Raw genomic sequence first — 16,102 nt, 5'->3', positions numbered from 1 at the left:
TGAGTCAAAGTAAGCCCAAATAGTTAAAGACAGATGAAGACAGAGATACTTGTGGTGGTTATAAAGGACTAGATTGCACTGCCTTTACAAAACCTGAAGACTATGTAAGGAAAGACATGTACTACCCTCACCATGGAGTCATTATACTTTATGAAGATCCAAGGAAAGTATATACCCAAGGGTTGAACATATAAGGAGAAGAAAATATGCATCATCTAGACAGGACTGTATATAAGTAGCTAAAACAAAAATTTCAGAATTCTTAGGAAGAAATTTTACCCCAAAATAGCACTTTGGGCCAAGACAAAATATCAATAGTGAGTGATCTTAACAAAAATAGGAAGCAAGGAAGTGAATTATCAGACCTCTTCCTGAGGAGTCTGCTTTCCTGATAAGGACAGGTCCTATATTCAAGGCTTTCTGGAATATTGGTTACTTTGAATGGTATTATAATTAGGTTACAGGCCTGATCAAAAATCCCAATGCTTGTAATTATGGCTCATCAGATCATAAGAATTAGTAAGTACTTTAAACACAGCCAGTATATGATTGTATTTGTATCTTGCACATGAAAAGGAATTACCCACGTCAAATATTTCTGTACAATGCAGTGTGTCAGCAGTATTGTATGTAGAGCAGTGGTTTCCCAAAGGCTAGGTAGTAGTCTGTGGATCCCTGGCAGGGGTTATGTGATATCTCTAAACCCATTTAAAAGGGTCTGCAGTATCAAAATCAAGATACTAAGTTGCTGTTTGCCCTTCTCACTTGTTAACATTTGCACTAATTGCACAAAAGCAATTGTAGGTAAAACTGCTAACATTTTTGCATGAGTCCAAGGCAGCAGTACCAAACTATATTAGTAATCATGGTATTTTTTGCTACTATGGCAGCTTTTTTAAAAAGTCAATTTCATTTCATTAATCAAGTAGTATGAATTGATTTTATTAATTCCTAACCCTTAAGTTCACTATTTTTTTTTTATTTTTTGTGTGATAAAATGGGAAGTACATATAAAGGACCTTGCTACATACTGACCAGTTATCTTCAGAAAAATATGAGTGCAATTGTTTCAAATGCAAGCTGAATTACAACTGCTTTATTCATAAAACAGTGCTTATAAAAATCAACAAAGTAGGATTATTCAGACTTAGATATGTGGCAGACATTTACTTTAAAAATGTATGAGGAGAGCTCATCATTTCAAGTGAAATACATGACCATATTTGTTGTCTATAATAAAATTTCAAGCTTTCAAACAAATATTGGAATTTTAGAAAACTTGTAACTGCTCTGTGAGTTTGATAGCTACCCAGTACTTAAAAGATTGTCTGAAGAGACTGGTGGTAATACTAACAAATGTGATTTTTTTTTTTAATTTTTTTTTTTTCAACGTTTTTTATTTATTTTTGGGACAGAGAGAGACAGAGCTGAACGGGGGAGGGGCAGAGAGAGAGGGAGACACAGAATCTGAAACAGGCTCCAGGCTCCGAGCCATCAGCCCAGAGCCTGACGCGGGGCTCGAACTCACGGACCGCGAGATCGTGACCTGGCTGAAGTCGGACACTTAACCGACTGCGCCACCCAGGCGCCCCACAAATGTGATTTTTGATACTGTATTGGGAAACATTTGAGCACTGAGTAATGTATATAATTGCTGAATTACAATGTTGTACTCCTGAAACTATACAACACTATAGGTCAACAATACTTCAACAAAAAAATTTTTTGAAAGATCTGCCTAACTTAGTGATCCAATATTTCCCAAATGACCCACCTATGACATTATAAAGCCATTGAAAGTACAAAAAACCAATGGATTTTAATGTCACAGAATATACTTTTTCTCCCAAATTTTTACATAAATTTTAGTTAACATATACTATAATATTGGTTTCAGGAGAATTTAGTGATTCATCACTTATATAGAACACCTAGTGCTCATAACAACAAGTGCCTTCCTTAACACCCACCACCCATTTAGTCCATCCCCACCCCTCTCCCTCCATCAACCTCAGTTTGTTCTCTATCATTAAGAGTCTCTTATAGTTTGCTTCCCTCTTTTTCCCCTTCCCATATAATCATCTGTTTTGTTTCCTAATTCCACATATGAGTGAAATCACATGGTATTTGTCTTTCTGATGGACTTATTTCACTTATTAAATAAGCATAATGCATGCTAGCTCCATCCATATCGTCATTGCAGATGGTAAGTTTTCATTCTTTTTCATCACCAAGTAATATTTCATTATATATATATGCACATATATATATATGTACATATATATATATATATATCTCACATCATATTTATATCACATCATATATCACATCATCTTTATCCATTCCATCAGTTGATGGGACACTCGGGTTCATTCCATAGTTCAGCTATTGTTGATAACGCTGCTATAAACATAGGGGTGTATGTACCCCTTTGAATCCCTATTTTTGTATCCTTTGAGTAAGTACCTAGCAGTGCAATTGCTGGAATGTAGCGTAGTTCCATTTTTAACTTTTTGAGGAACCTCCATACTGTTTTCCATAGTGGCTGCACCAGTTTGCATTCCCACCAATAGTTCAAGAGATTTTACCTTTCTCTACATCTTTGCCAACATGTGTTTTTTCCTCTGTTGCTAATTTTAGCCATTCGTGATGTTGAGCGTCTTTTCATGTATTTATTAGCCATCTGGGTGTCTTCTTTGGAAGACTATGGAATGTCTATTCCTGTCTTCTGCCCATTTTTCAACTAGATTATTTGTTTTCTGGGTGTTAAGTTTGATAAGCTCTTTACAGATTTTGGATACTAACCCTTTATCAGATGTCATTTGCAAATATCTTATTCCAGAACATGAAATGTTAGTTGATGTAGCTTCATCTTCTATATTGCAACTAACTTGTAAGAAACTAAAAACTCTTGCTTTTGGGTGAAGGACCACAGTATCCAAAATCATCTGAGGGATAAGATCAAAAGTATATTGACTATACCAGATGTGAAATCTTCCCTCATTCCAGATACCACAGCCAGTGGTAAGTCATTTTAATAAGAATTAAGATTGCATCTCTTAATGGCATTTTTAAAAGAGCTATAAGCTGATTCCCTTTAGTAAAAGCAGAACTAATGCTCCTTTTTCCATAAGGCCAACGTTCTATGAAGGAGAAGGAAACTCAGCTTTGGATCATGAGCAGATGCTGAGCAGGCACATTAGGTGGAAAAAAGGACTAAGTTGTTTGAGGGGATGTATGAAGGAAAAACTCTGCTTTCTTTGTAAAGAAACATGTTCCTGAGCTTTCCTCCTGGCCTTGTCAGAAGTATCAAAGATCATGACAGACTAAATTACTGGCTCCAATTCTCCAATCTTCCGAATAGAATTATATCTGCACCCTCCTCATGGCCTCAGGATAGGTGAAGTATATTCTCCCCTTCTTGATTTGGGGTTTGGTCATATGATTTGCTTTGACCAGCTGGACATTTATTAGCAGACATTATGGGAGCAAAAACATGCACAGTTGAGCTTACCAATTCACGTGATGAAGACATCATGAAAAAAAAAATATCCCAAAGAGTCCAATAGTACAAGAAGAATCAGAGATGTGTGGAGCAGAGCTGGACCTAACCTGCAGTCTACCCTAAATCAGCTAAACCTCAGCTGCCCCACAGATGTGTAAGTGATAAATACATGCTTGCATTAAGCCAATGAGTTGTGGGGTGCTTTTATATAGGATTATTTTGAAAACAGCCAATAACTTAGGCTACTCCATGTATACCTAATAGTCACATTCTGGAAGCTACCCTTGAGTACAGTCATTGCCTTTCCCTAAAAAGGTTTGAAAGTCTTTGGTAATGGGTAAAAGTTTGGTAGTATTATTCCCTGGCTTAAAAACCTTTGACAGGGGCGCCTGGGTGGCGCAGTCGGTTAAGCGTCCGACTTCAGCCAGGTCACGATCTCGCGGTCCGTGAGTTCGAGCCCCGCGTCAGGCTCTGGGCCGATGGCTCGGAGCCTGGAGCCTGTTTCCGATTCTGTGTCTCCCTCTCTCTCTGCCCCTCCCCCGTTCATGCTCTGTCTCTCTCTGTCCCAAAAATAAAATAAAATAAAAAAAAAAAAAAAAAAAAAAAAAAAACCTTTGACAGACTCTCAAGACCTAAAAAGAATTGAATCCAAACTCCTGATTCTGTAATTTAAGAGCCCAAAATGTTACTAACTCATTATATCTTATTACTCTCCCCTTCCTTCATTCTTAACAAGAAATCTTCCATTCTGGCCACTGATGTTCATTCAACTTTCACAGGCAGTACTAGTCACCAGCTTTCTATGTTGCTACAGCTTTTTGCACAGACGAGATTTAGTAAACTGAACTGCAATTATGTATTTGTTTGCTAGATTGTTATTTTATCTAAGGCAGAGATACTGTCATTTCTATACCTCCAGCACAGTGCCTGAAACATGGCAGAACTGTTCTATTTTTGTTGAAAACATACGAATAAATGAAATAGAATGAATGAGTGGGATTAGGAGGATAGGTATCATCTGCAGAAGAAAATGGGAAGGGAAAAAGATGTGTCTAAGATGCAGCCTACAAAGAGAAGTATCCTTAAGGAAACGAATTGAAAGTAGTCTCATTTTTATTTAGTAAAATTGTAAAAGTTTACTAAGTAGATTAAGAATACTGAATTGAGATTACGTTTTACCTCTACGAAAGTCTTCCTAATGAAAGAAATATAAAACTATGATACCTAGTATTATCATAACTTCATCAAATATACATAAGGAAAAATTTCGAGGGAAATATAAATATTCTAAAGGATTCTCTTTTTTTTTTTAATGTTTATTTATTTTTGAGAGAGAGAGAGAGAGACAGACACACAAAGCATGAGCGGGGGAGGGGCAGAGAGAGAGGGAGAAACAGAATCAAAAGCAGGCTCCAGGCTCTGAGCTGTTCAGTGCAAATGGGTTTGCAAACCCACAAACTGTGAGATCAAGACTTGAGCCAAAGTTGGACACTTAACCAAGTGAGCCACCCAGGCACTCTGAAATACAAATATTCTAAAATATTAATAGATATCTATGATTTGCTTCCTGCTTTTACACCCTACCCTGTTTAAAATTTTCCACAATGAACATGAAAAAAGTATGTGAATCTCTTTTATATAAAAATATGTGATCTTAAATATATCAAATGGCTAATTTTAAAAGACATTACATACTATAAAAGAATTCCAGGGGTGCCTCTGTGGCTCACTTGCCATCCGACTCTTGATTTCTGCTAAGATCAGATCCCAGGGTTGTAGGATCAAGGTTGGGCTCTGTGGTGAGCTTGAAGCCTGCTTAAGATTCTCTCTATCCCCCTCTGCCCTGCTTCCCCCACTGGCATACATTCTCTTTCTCTTAAAAAAAAAAAAAAAAAAAAACAACCTTTCAGTGATTTGAAAGTGGTAAACACAAAATAGTTTATCTTTCAGCTCCAAGTTCTGTGAGAAAAAAGAAAATAGTTTCTTTAAAAGCACTAAGTACATTACTATGCACACACAAAACTAGAATGAAGCTTCAAATCTCATTTTAAAAAAAAGGAGCGGGCGCCTGAGTGGCTCAGTCGGTTAAGCGTCTGACTTCAGCTCAGGTCATGATCTCACGGTTCATGAGTTTGAGCCCCACGTCGGGCTCTGGTCTGACAGCTCAGAGCCTGGAGTCCGCTTCAGATTCTGTGTCTCTCTCTGTCTGCCCCTCTGCTGCTTGCACTCTGTCTCTCGCATTGTCTCAAAAATAAACATTTTTAAAAAATTAAAAAAAAAAAAAAGGAGATACAAGAGTGAACTGAGACTATTTAACAGTCGAGTTTTAGAATATAAATGGTAGGTAATCCCCTTCTAGCAGCAAAAATTACACAGGGAGCCAACAGCATTCATTTTTGTCTAGCATTCTGTACTTTTTATTCTTTAACCACAACCCCCCAGGATCACTCTACTGTTTTGTAAACTTTTCACCTCTCTTTTCTCACATATAACCCCATCATTCCAAACCACAATAATCCTTAATGTTTTCTCACTTCCTATCTTCTGCCTTTTATTCTTCAAACCTAATTGTTAGGCTTCCTGAATTAAGTTCCCTTCCCAGATATTACTGTAGTTCTTCCATTTCCATGCAATTCTATGTACAATAATTCCCTACATAATTTTCATTTGTCCCCATCTGAGAGAAGATTTCAAAGCTTTGAAAGAGGTGCTTTTCTCACAAATACACAAAGAACACAAATGCTGTTCTCCTTCTGCCTACTCTCCCAAGAAGGTCCTGTGTATCCTCCTTGTCACTGGCCTTGCACATTTACTCCATGCAGATCTAAGCCTACTCTATTTCCCCCAACCCCTTTCCAGAGATCTAAGTAATACCTCATGCATACCATGACGATCTCTGGAAAGGGCTTAGGGAGAAATAGAAAGAATAGGGTCCTTCTGGGTGTGGTGTTATCAAAGACAACACTACAAGTTCTCACCACAAGAAAAAAAATTATAACTGTGTGGTGATGTAACCTAAATTTGTTGTGGTAAATTCTGTAATATATACATATAGCAAATCATCATATAAAAGTCTGCAATATATACTTTTAGCAAATTGTTATATTATATACCTAAAACTAACATGACATTACATGTCAATTATATCTTTAAAAAAAAAAGACAACAATATAAAAATACCTGCTGGTCAGTACCAGAAACAATAAGAATGCTTCTATATTCTGAGAAAATCTTCACTCTCTGAATCCGATTCTTATTATTTCAAGTCACCTGAATGTGAACAGCAGACTTAGATACTATACATTATTAACATAAGGAAATGACAAAACCCTTCGCTGGAAGGAAAGCAAGTCCACACTTGGAATATTTCTTTCCTTTGGAACCATTCAGAGCTGCCAATTTTCAATTGATTTCTGGCTTTCCAATTATTAATACTTAACTTTTGGAAGGACATTTCTAGCTTCTTTTGGTGTAGTCAACTGCAAAACTTAACACTGCAGATCTACCTATACGGGTTAATACAGAATCAAAGGTATGTTAACTTCTAAAAGAGACATGCAGGTAAGTTCTTTAATAAGCCTACAACAGGCAAAATTCACAAGGTCTGCCACTATGAGTACAGCAGTAAAATCTTTGAAAAGACTTAGAGCAATTTATAAATTTCAAACTAAGTAAATAAAGTAGCAACTGATACTATTTTAAAAATTAGAATGTTCATTTTTTTTAAATGCCCTTCTTAGAATGCTTGTTCAGCTAGATAACGTTATGAAGAAAAGAATTCCATGGTCAAAGTTTTGGAAGTGTTATCCATTATATCCCCAACTTTGTTTGGTTATGGAAACTTTTGTGTGTAACATCTTTCAAGATGATGATTTGTGAAGGTTTTACAGATTAGTAAAATTTATTTCAAATTGTATTCTTCATATTATATTAACATAAATAGTGCTAAATCAATATTTATGTTTGGAATTATGACATAAATAAATAAATAAACCACTTCTTATAGCAAAGGAATAGTTGGATGAGACTAGAAGCATATCATATTCTGAAATCCTAGTCTGGGAGTGTCCTAGCCAAAGATTATGCTCCATAAACCTAATGACCTTCTTTCTGCATGGTAGCAGAAAGATTTTCCACATCATTTCAAAATGAAATGATCAGCATTCAACCTATTTCAGTGATTTATGAGTCAAGAGCTTTCTGATACATGACTGCTAGTCTTGCCTATCTCTAATCTATTCTTCTTTAGAATGCTACCAGTTATCTTCTAAAAGACACACTGATGGTGACACTCCCTCATTTAAAAACCTTTCCATAGCTCCCAAATGCTTCAAAGCAGGAAATTCAAAATTCATTTTTTTTAACTTTATTTATTTATTTTGAGAGAGGGAGAGAGTGTGGGAGGGGCAGAGAGAGGGAGTGAGAATCCTGAGCAGGCTCTGCACTGTCAGCGCAGAGCCCTATGTAGGGTTTGAACTCATGAACCATGAGGTCATGACCTGAACCAAAATCAAGAGTCAGATGCTTAACCAACTGAGCCCCAAGAAATTAAAAAAAGATTGTTTTTTAATGTTTATTTATTTTTGAGAGAGAGAGAGAGACAGAGCACGAGCAGGGGAGTGACAAAGAGAGAGGCAGACAGAATCCAAAGCAGGCTCCAGGCTCTGAGCTGTTGGCACAGAGCCTGATGCGGGCCTCAAACCCACAAACCGTGAGATCATGACCTGAGCCGAGGTTGGACGCTTAGCCAACTGAGCCACCCAGGCACCCCAGAAATTAAAAATTCTTAATGTTGCACATCTGGTTCCAATCTACTTTCCAAATTATTCTGCCACTTCCACACCACCTGCCCCAGCTCTAGCTATACCAGGTAGTTATCATTCACAGATTGTTGTTTCATGCTTCTTTCCTTCTTGAATTCTCTTTTCCCCTCCTTCTTTTCTCCATTTGTTAAATTATTATTCATCTTTCAACACCCAACTCAAGACGACCGTTCACACTGGCAATAATACAACATACGTTTCATAAATATATTTCACTCTTCATTTCAGAAAAGTCACTACTATATTTAATTATGGAATAGTAATTTTTTCATATATGAATAATGAACACTATTGAGTTTGATTAGTCTATTTGTAATGGTTATCCTAAAAACTCACTGCTATCTCCCCTAGATTTAATTCTTAGATTCAATTCCATGGATACTTACTAAATACCAAATATTCCCTAGACACAGTCATACTCTTAAGAACTGGGCCTATATACAGCCTTTACTACAGCTAAATGCAAATGCAATAGTACATTGCATTTTTCTTCCTGTTCCAAAATTGTGGCTAAGGCCCAAAGCTGAGGATAATGAAGTACTCCATCTACTAGCTTAAGAAGCCAACCATAGTTGGTACCAGACTCTTCTCTAAGGGTTTAACTGAGAGATACCAATTTATTGAGACAGCTCCTACCATCAATATCCTAACACCTTCCCTCAATGTAAATCTAAAAAGGCTGAAAAGAAAAGAGGATTACTAGACTTTAAGGGGAACACAGAGTTTATGAAAATAGGACATTCCTTTCCTCTTTGGAGAAAAAAGAAGTTGTCATATTTAAATCCAGAGGGAAAGAATCATGGTCATCTAAAAGAAAGTCAGACTGGTATTTCATTCCCTATTTGGTTATTTGTATAGGCAAAAGACTTACTGATTTACCCCTCTGTTATATACATAAGGGAAAAGAGAAATAAGGAGAGCGTATGGTGGGGGAAGTGAGAGATAGTAAGACAGGAAAGACAATGGCCTGGTTCCTGGAACCTGGTTCCAAGAGGTATGAAAAATGTAACCTTTCCCCTAATGTGCCTGTAGGCCCTAGAACTGGTACTGGGAGGTAGATTTGACTGTAAAGTCCTGAGGCAAAAAAAGACATACAGAGTCCCATGGTGTGAATGCCATTAGTAGGTTTAGTCCAAAGATGTAACCAAATCTTTCAAGGGATTGCCAATGCCTGTAAACATGGGATAGGACTGATCTGTTAGCAGGATAAATGGAAGTTCCCACTCACCTACATTTAGGCTATTGACAATGAGCTAGAACAGCAGTGCTGAACAACCAAGAAAGAGGACTGCCACCTCAACAGTGGGATATCATGTAGGATTTTGCCCCCGGTATCAATCCTCCCAGTTTCAACACTAGAGGAAGAAAAACCACAAGAAAAAGGGAGGGCGGACATGTGTAATAAAAGGAACCTACTTACCCACCCCAAAAGTTTTCAGCCCCAGATTAAAGTCTAGTTTGCCTGAGAGAAAATGAAAAGAGTAACTGAATCAAGTCTGTGACTCAAGTTATAATATGGAGAAAACTGATTCTTAAATACTGCCATGAAGACAAGAGTGTTTAAAAATTGCAGAATAGTGACAAGACACTGTGAAGGCAGTTGACATCCAATCAGAAAGGGGAGTCAGACATGGTAGAGTTGGCAGGCAGTTACTAGGTAAAAAGCAAAACTGATCGGTGTTTATATCCCAGCAAATTGAGATCCTCAATGAACTAGTTAACCACAGATGGACAGCCTCTGAAGTTAGTTTCCACATATACTGGTGTTCTTAGCTTTCCATCTCTCCTTTCTTTTTTTTTGTATAATAAATGAAATCCTGGTATGAGCTCTATTATACTATGATATTTATACTATGAAGTCTAGAACCAGTCTGTCAATTTTTTCACTACCATTTGCTTGCTGCTCTGTCTGAAAAATGCTAAGCAGATGAGAGCTATTATTCTATATCTGGGAAGTCACCATTAAAGTCACAGATATGAATGGACAAATAAGTGTCACTAATGATGGAGGATGCTAGTAGTAGTAATAGGTATTTCAAGTAATGAAGTGAAGGGGACCAATGAGAACAAAGTTCTTCAGAAATTAATTTGATACCTCAAAGCCGCTTTCAATGTTACCTTTTAATGATCCAACCAAAGAAGAAATCTACAAAGAGGCTTATCTGACAAAGAGCAAAACCAGTATATTATAAATGGACACTGTTCAGCTGCATGATACAAAGGAAGAAAAGGGAAGGTTCTAAAGAAAAAGAGTAAGAGAAAAACAAGTGAAGGCTGGTCAGGAAGTGGGACCTGAACTGGGGCTGTACATGGAAGGTGGACAGGCATGGATGATAGACAGAGCAGAACAACTCTGGATGGATGGTAGACAATAATGTAAAGTGGCTATGACACATTGCAATATTAATACATACCGAGACTGAATTGCGGGTAATGCTCATAAATCTAACTGCAATTAGTACAGGTTTCTGGATTAGGAAGGACATGAAAAGGAAAGCAGAAGGTTAGAATGTACATGTCATTGCCCCATTAAAAGAGAAGGTTTAATCTTTCAATGGACTGAATATATCTGTCTTCTGCAGCATCAGGGGGGAAAAAAGCACAGCTTGTCTAGCTGCTTTGAAAAGCAGTTTTAGAGTAAAAGGTCTCTCCCCATCCTTCTTAGATGGGCATTGCTAAATTGGGCATCCTAGAACTGAGCTCCTGAAAATTCAGACTACCAGAAAGGGTTTCACTTTTCAATAGTGTTTCTGTTTTCATTTTCTAGGGAAAAGATTTAGATAGTGTCCTACAATTAACTTTCTTTAGTAACTTGACTGCCTGGAAAAGGTCTATGTTTGTACTTATTTTTAGAGAAGACCCTTCACTAATTTAAATCAACAGACATATTTGTTAGGACTTATTCTGTGCCAGGCAGTTTAAGCACTAAAGAAAGAAACAGAGTTATTTTAATGTTAATCTAAGTATAAATCACGAAGATATAGATGAAGTATTGCTGGGCTCCTGGAAAAGCACGAGCATGATGACAGGGAAGCCTGCTTCCCTTTAGAGATTTACTGGGAATCTGACTGGGTCTTCATTGTTACAATTCTGTTTTGCAGCTGAGGGGAATGGTAGCAAATGATAGGACTTTAATGCAGCAGTAGCATCCCAGTTACCCAGATCCTGCTGATTACTGGTCAGTGAGAACTGAAGTTGTCTATCTATAGGTCACTGGTTACAAAGGAAGATATTAAACAGAAAAGTAGGCAAATGGAGAAAACAAATTAAATTTTTGCCAGGCTTTTCTCAAAACCTAATAATAAATCCTTAAAGAAATCTTTATTTGATAATAGTAGACTCACAGATGGAATTCCATTTCCTTATGAATCACATTCTTGCAAATGATTAAGTTCTCTACATCACACAAGTATTAACAGGAACATCAAAGGTGACATGGTTGAGGGTGGGAACAGATGGTGGAACGAAGTAGAGAAAAAAATTAGGATAGGTTAAATTTTCACAGAAAGGACAGGAAAAGAAAACAGGACAGATTATTAAACCACCAGCATTTTACCCAAATACTTGACTTAAAAACTTCTACACATTTAACTATATATATTCTGTACATATTACTAAAGAGGGGTAAAATATCAAACATGAGGCATCTATATTACCCTGAGTTAAAGTGGTTTCTTTTTACTCATTCCATGTGAAAAAGGTTTGGAGAATAATCTCTCTTTACACCATAAATGCACACTTAAAGCCCCAGGAAGGCTCCCATTTTCCCCTGTGATTCCACATCTTGTATCTTACCATTGATCTACGAATCAGAGACAGCCTGGTCTTTGCCTTATTCTCAGCAAATTCCAGGCTACTGATGTCTTTGAGACGAGCCTTGTATTTATTCATTTGTTCCACAACAATCAGCTCCACACAGCTGAAACAGGAGGAAAAAGAGAAAACTGTTAGGAGCTGAAGTAAGTCAAATAAAGTGTAGTATCCACAGACTGCTTTTCAGCTAAATGTGGCAGATGGTTGGAGTATGAAAGAAAAATCAACATTCCTTATTTTATGAGCTCTATGACAAGGTTTATATAATGGTGGTCCACAACTTTGGCTGTACTTCAGTACCCACCCGAGGAGTGACTATATGTCGCAAAGCCCAGGCCATACCCCAGACCAATTAAATTATACTCTCTAGGATGGGACAAAAACACCAGGATTTTTTTTAAAGCTCTTTTTGCAGTCAAGGTTAAGAACCATCAATCTAGAAGGAAACCAGAGGCCCACCAAAAAAGGTTAAAGTAAAATGCAGAAATACTGAAGTACTAAGGCCAAAGGGATTCGGAGCCAGTTAGACTAATTATGGGAAGATACAAAGTATACATAATTTGGTAAAATGAAATTTTAAAATATTTTTCGAGATTACAAGCATTGCTAAAGAAAAGCTAAATTTAAAAAGTAAGATCCTTCAAAACAAATGGTGTTCAGTTGAATAGAATCTAAAAAAAAATTTTCATCTTCAGCGTAAGAAAACCCAATGGTGTCTAACAATCTTCTTAAAAACATCTGAACTTATGAAATCATTCACTATGTTCGATATCTGGATAAAGTGGCTACACTGACTCAGAAGTTTCTGGGGTCTTGTGGAGGTGTTAACAACAGGCCTTACGTGGTAGTCTTACTGATGTCCTGCACACTTTGTAGTGGGTCAATGGTATCAGGGCAGCGGAGAATGCAGGGTGCGAACACAATGGCTAAAGCATTAGCAGACATTCGGTTAGTTTCTTCCTGTAGAGCAATCCTAAGGAATAAAAAAACCAAGTGAAGTTCAGAGAAAAAGGGTAAATACTAAGGACACAGGCAGAGGATATGAGAAAAAGATGACGTATGACATCAAGCACGTAGTACTGGAAGGATATACATATCAGTTGAAAGAAGGTACTTGTAGACTTTTCCCAAAGCTATTCCTTTGCCTCTGGAAAATATACTTTTTTTTTTTTTTTTTTAATGCACTTTCACTTTGTCCCTTACTTGAAGCAATATAGGCTAGCAGATAGCTTATCAAAGGAAATTTCTGACCCACTGCCATACACCTGATAAACATGTCTGAAGAATGCACAGCAGAGACTTTAAGGCATTTTCAGATAGTCATATTAGATATTCATCTAACATTTATCTAGTATTTACCAGATATTTATCTAATAAAAATAAACATAACTTTCTACCCAATTACTGCAGATATTTATACTCAGAGAAGTGAGACCACTCCTGAAGTCTCTGGTCAGTCAATTCTCAAGCACCATTTGAACCCACCTCCTTTGAATTAGGTTAGGTCTACTTCCTAGTTCAGGAATGAGATAACAGGCTAGGCTACATAGTGCCACCATGAGGCTGAAGTTGTTACATGGCTCAAACAGGGCAGAGAAGCACTTGTCATGCAGTCCAACTCAGCTGAGGCTTTCTGCTCCAAGGAACTGTAAGCCCCTGTTTGAGTCGCTGACTTTATAAATAGGAAAAAAAAGATCTGTCAGTTTTCCAAATGAAGGAGTTCTTCCCTCATTTAAAAGAATCAAAAAAAAAAAAAAAACAAAAACCCAAAACTATCATATCTTTCCTTGCTCCTTGAAATTACCTGACTAGATGAAAGATGAGGCGTTCCAGTGTATTGAGATGAGTTCGAGAGAGCTGGTCAATCACAGAGTATACACCACGGATTGTTTCTTTCCTCTCCTGAAGGCCTAGAAAGAGTAAGGACAGCAAATAAAATTGAATACGCCCTCTTATATGCTGTATCTTCCTCCTGAACAGATAGAAGCAGGGCAGCCTGGCTCTAAATTTTAAAGTTTTAGGAGAGATAGTTGTACCTGTATGACAGAAAACGAGCAACTCACAGTTACTACTAATCTTCCTTTGCTTGAATTCTATATTCACTAAGCAGTCTCCTGGTTTTAATCTATATCCCAGTAATCCTTATTACAGCAAGGGGAAAGAGACGGCCTAGTTTTTTAGGCATTTTGTGGCAGGTGGATTCCCCCATTAAAATTAATTAATTGCCATGTAATTTATAAATTGGTCTTATAGGAATTTGAGGAGTAATGCCCCAGGGCCTAAACACGTCTAGGCAGGCCTTCAGCAACACCCTACATACCTGTAGTGCTGAAAAACTAAACTCCATCATCTAGGAGGCCTGGCATAAAATAGATAGCAGAGATCTTGCCTAGATTCACAATTTAAATGAATATAAGCTGGCCCTTAAATCTATTTAGTTTTCTAATGTGTTTATAATTTGTAATCTTAGTCTTTCAATCTCTTTGTGAGAAGCAACTAACTGACTTACTCAGAAAACTTTTAGGATCCTGACATTTTAATGAAGCTCTCAAAAATCAACAAATGAATAGGTGAGAATACAATGGCAGTTCTGTATTGACTGTCAAAAGCTTACTTTTGGACCTATATGGACTAAACCACTAGAGGATGACTAAATAAATCTATAATGAAGATAGCATTCCTTTCCCAAGTATAGCCCTTCCGTGGAATCCAGGAAGCCTGTGCTTACCCATAGCTCGAAGAAATTCCTCATAGAGCTCAAAGGTCATGAGTGGATTGGGCAAATCACGAAGCCATTGTTTGAATACACTTGCAATGACATGTATGTTATAGTCATCCAGGTTTACATTCTCAGCATCTGTTTATAGACAAGAGTTAGATAACAAAGCCAAAACATGCAAAGAAATTAAAATAATTCACTTTAGAAACTATCATCACCAAGGAAGCCTTCATGTTCTTAATTGAACTAATACCTTCTACAATCTAATTGTTTGCTCTAGAACAGCACTTCTAACAGTGGTAAAGGAACAGCTTTTTGTTTGTTTTCCAAATCTGTTGTAGACTGCTAAATAAGTAAAATAAAAGATCATATGCTTTCATGTCAAAGCTCTGTTAAATACTGTTATAAGTATTTCCAAATGCTTACACTCAGTTTTTGTACTTATCTTGTAGATTGGTCTGTGAGCCACACTTTCATTAGCAATGCTTTGGACGACACATGGGGAAAAGGCCCAGAAGACATTTTCTAAAAATAAGGCTAATGTTAAGTCATTTTTAAAGATGAAAGGACAGCAATAACTGAACTTAGGAAATGTAAAGGACATATCTTTACTCTGTTTCACTTATAAACTCCCAAAGGTTATACAAAGGAAATGATTGGGAGGATATAGGATGAATGATTTTTCATTTGTGCTGACCCAAGGTGCAAGACACAAGTTGGAAACTGCCTTTAAACTGGAGTAGACGGAGTCTCTGGTAGGCAGAAGTTCCTGCTTGAGTTTTACCAAACATTTTCTGTTATTTCCATACTAATTTCTCCCTGATTTGCCCATTAAAACAACAACAGCAAAACAAAACAACTAGAAAGAAAAAGCATGTAGATAGGTTCCTTGAGACACAGAGACAAGCTTTGTATCTATGTTTGATTCAAAATGATCTATTCCTTCCCAATAGTGATAAAAAGTAGAAGTTGACAATGAAACCAAAGTCAAACTCCTGATATATTCCGGGGCTGAGGCTACAGTTCTACACAGGTACATGTTTAATCCACTAAATAATTATGTCATCAATATAGGAAGGTGAGAACATGCATCAGAAACAGCACACTTGGGAGTCAAAATAACAGACTAATAGGCGATAGTTTAGATTATGAATTCAGAACATCTGGGGTTAAATCCCAGCTTGATCACTTATTGGTGGTGAGTCTTTGGGCAAGATCCTCTGTAAGCCTCAGTTTCTTTAA

At 37.1% G+C, this 16,102-nt stretch overlaps 1 protein-coding gene across 11 annotated transcripts in view; it reads right to left on the bottom strand.

Annotated features, from left to right (window-relative positions):
* MYO9A (myosin IXA) overlaps nucleotides 1-16,102 on the bottom strand; it is a 280,075-nt gene that overhangs the window by 30,461 nt on the left and 233,512 nt on the right. For 9 of the 11 annotated variants that reach the window (XM_058737154.1, XM_058737157.1, XM_058737152.1 and 6 more), the window contains 5 exons: nucleotides 14,870-14,998; nucleotides 13,946-14,051; nucleotides 12,983-13,114; nucleotides 12,124-12,247; nucleotides 10,743-10,796 (listed from right to left, as the gene is read on the bottom strand). In XM_058737154.1, the coding sequence (XP_058593137.1) occupies nucleotides 10,743-10,796; nucleotides 12,124-12,247; nucleotides 12,983-13,114; nucleotides 13,946-14,051; nucleotides 14,870-14,998 (545 nt within the window). The remainder of the gene's footprint in view (nucleotides 1-10,742; nucleotides 10,797-12,123; nucleotides 12,248-12,982; nucleotides 13,115-13,945; nucleotides 14,052-14,869; nucleotides 14,999-16,102) is intronic. The other 2 variants (XM_058737159.1, XM_058737163.1) reach the window with 1 other exon arrangement.

The sequence above is a fragment of the Neofelis nebulosa genome, chromosome 7 (assembly GCF_028018385.1).
Source record: "Neofelis nebulosa isolate mNeoNeb1 chromosome 7, mNeoNeb1.pri, whole genome shotgun sequence".
NCBI lineage: Eukaryota > Metazoa > Chordata > Mammalia > Carnivora > Felidae > Neofelis > Neofelis nebulosa.
This window is presented reverse-complemented; position numbering and strand designations above follow the sequence as displayed.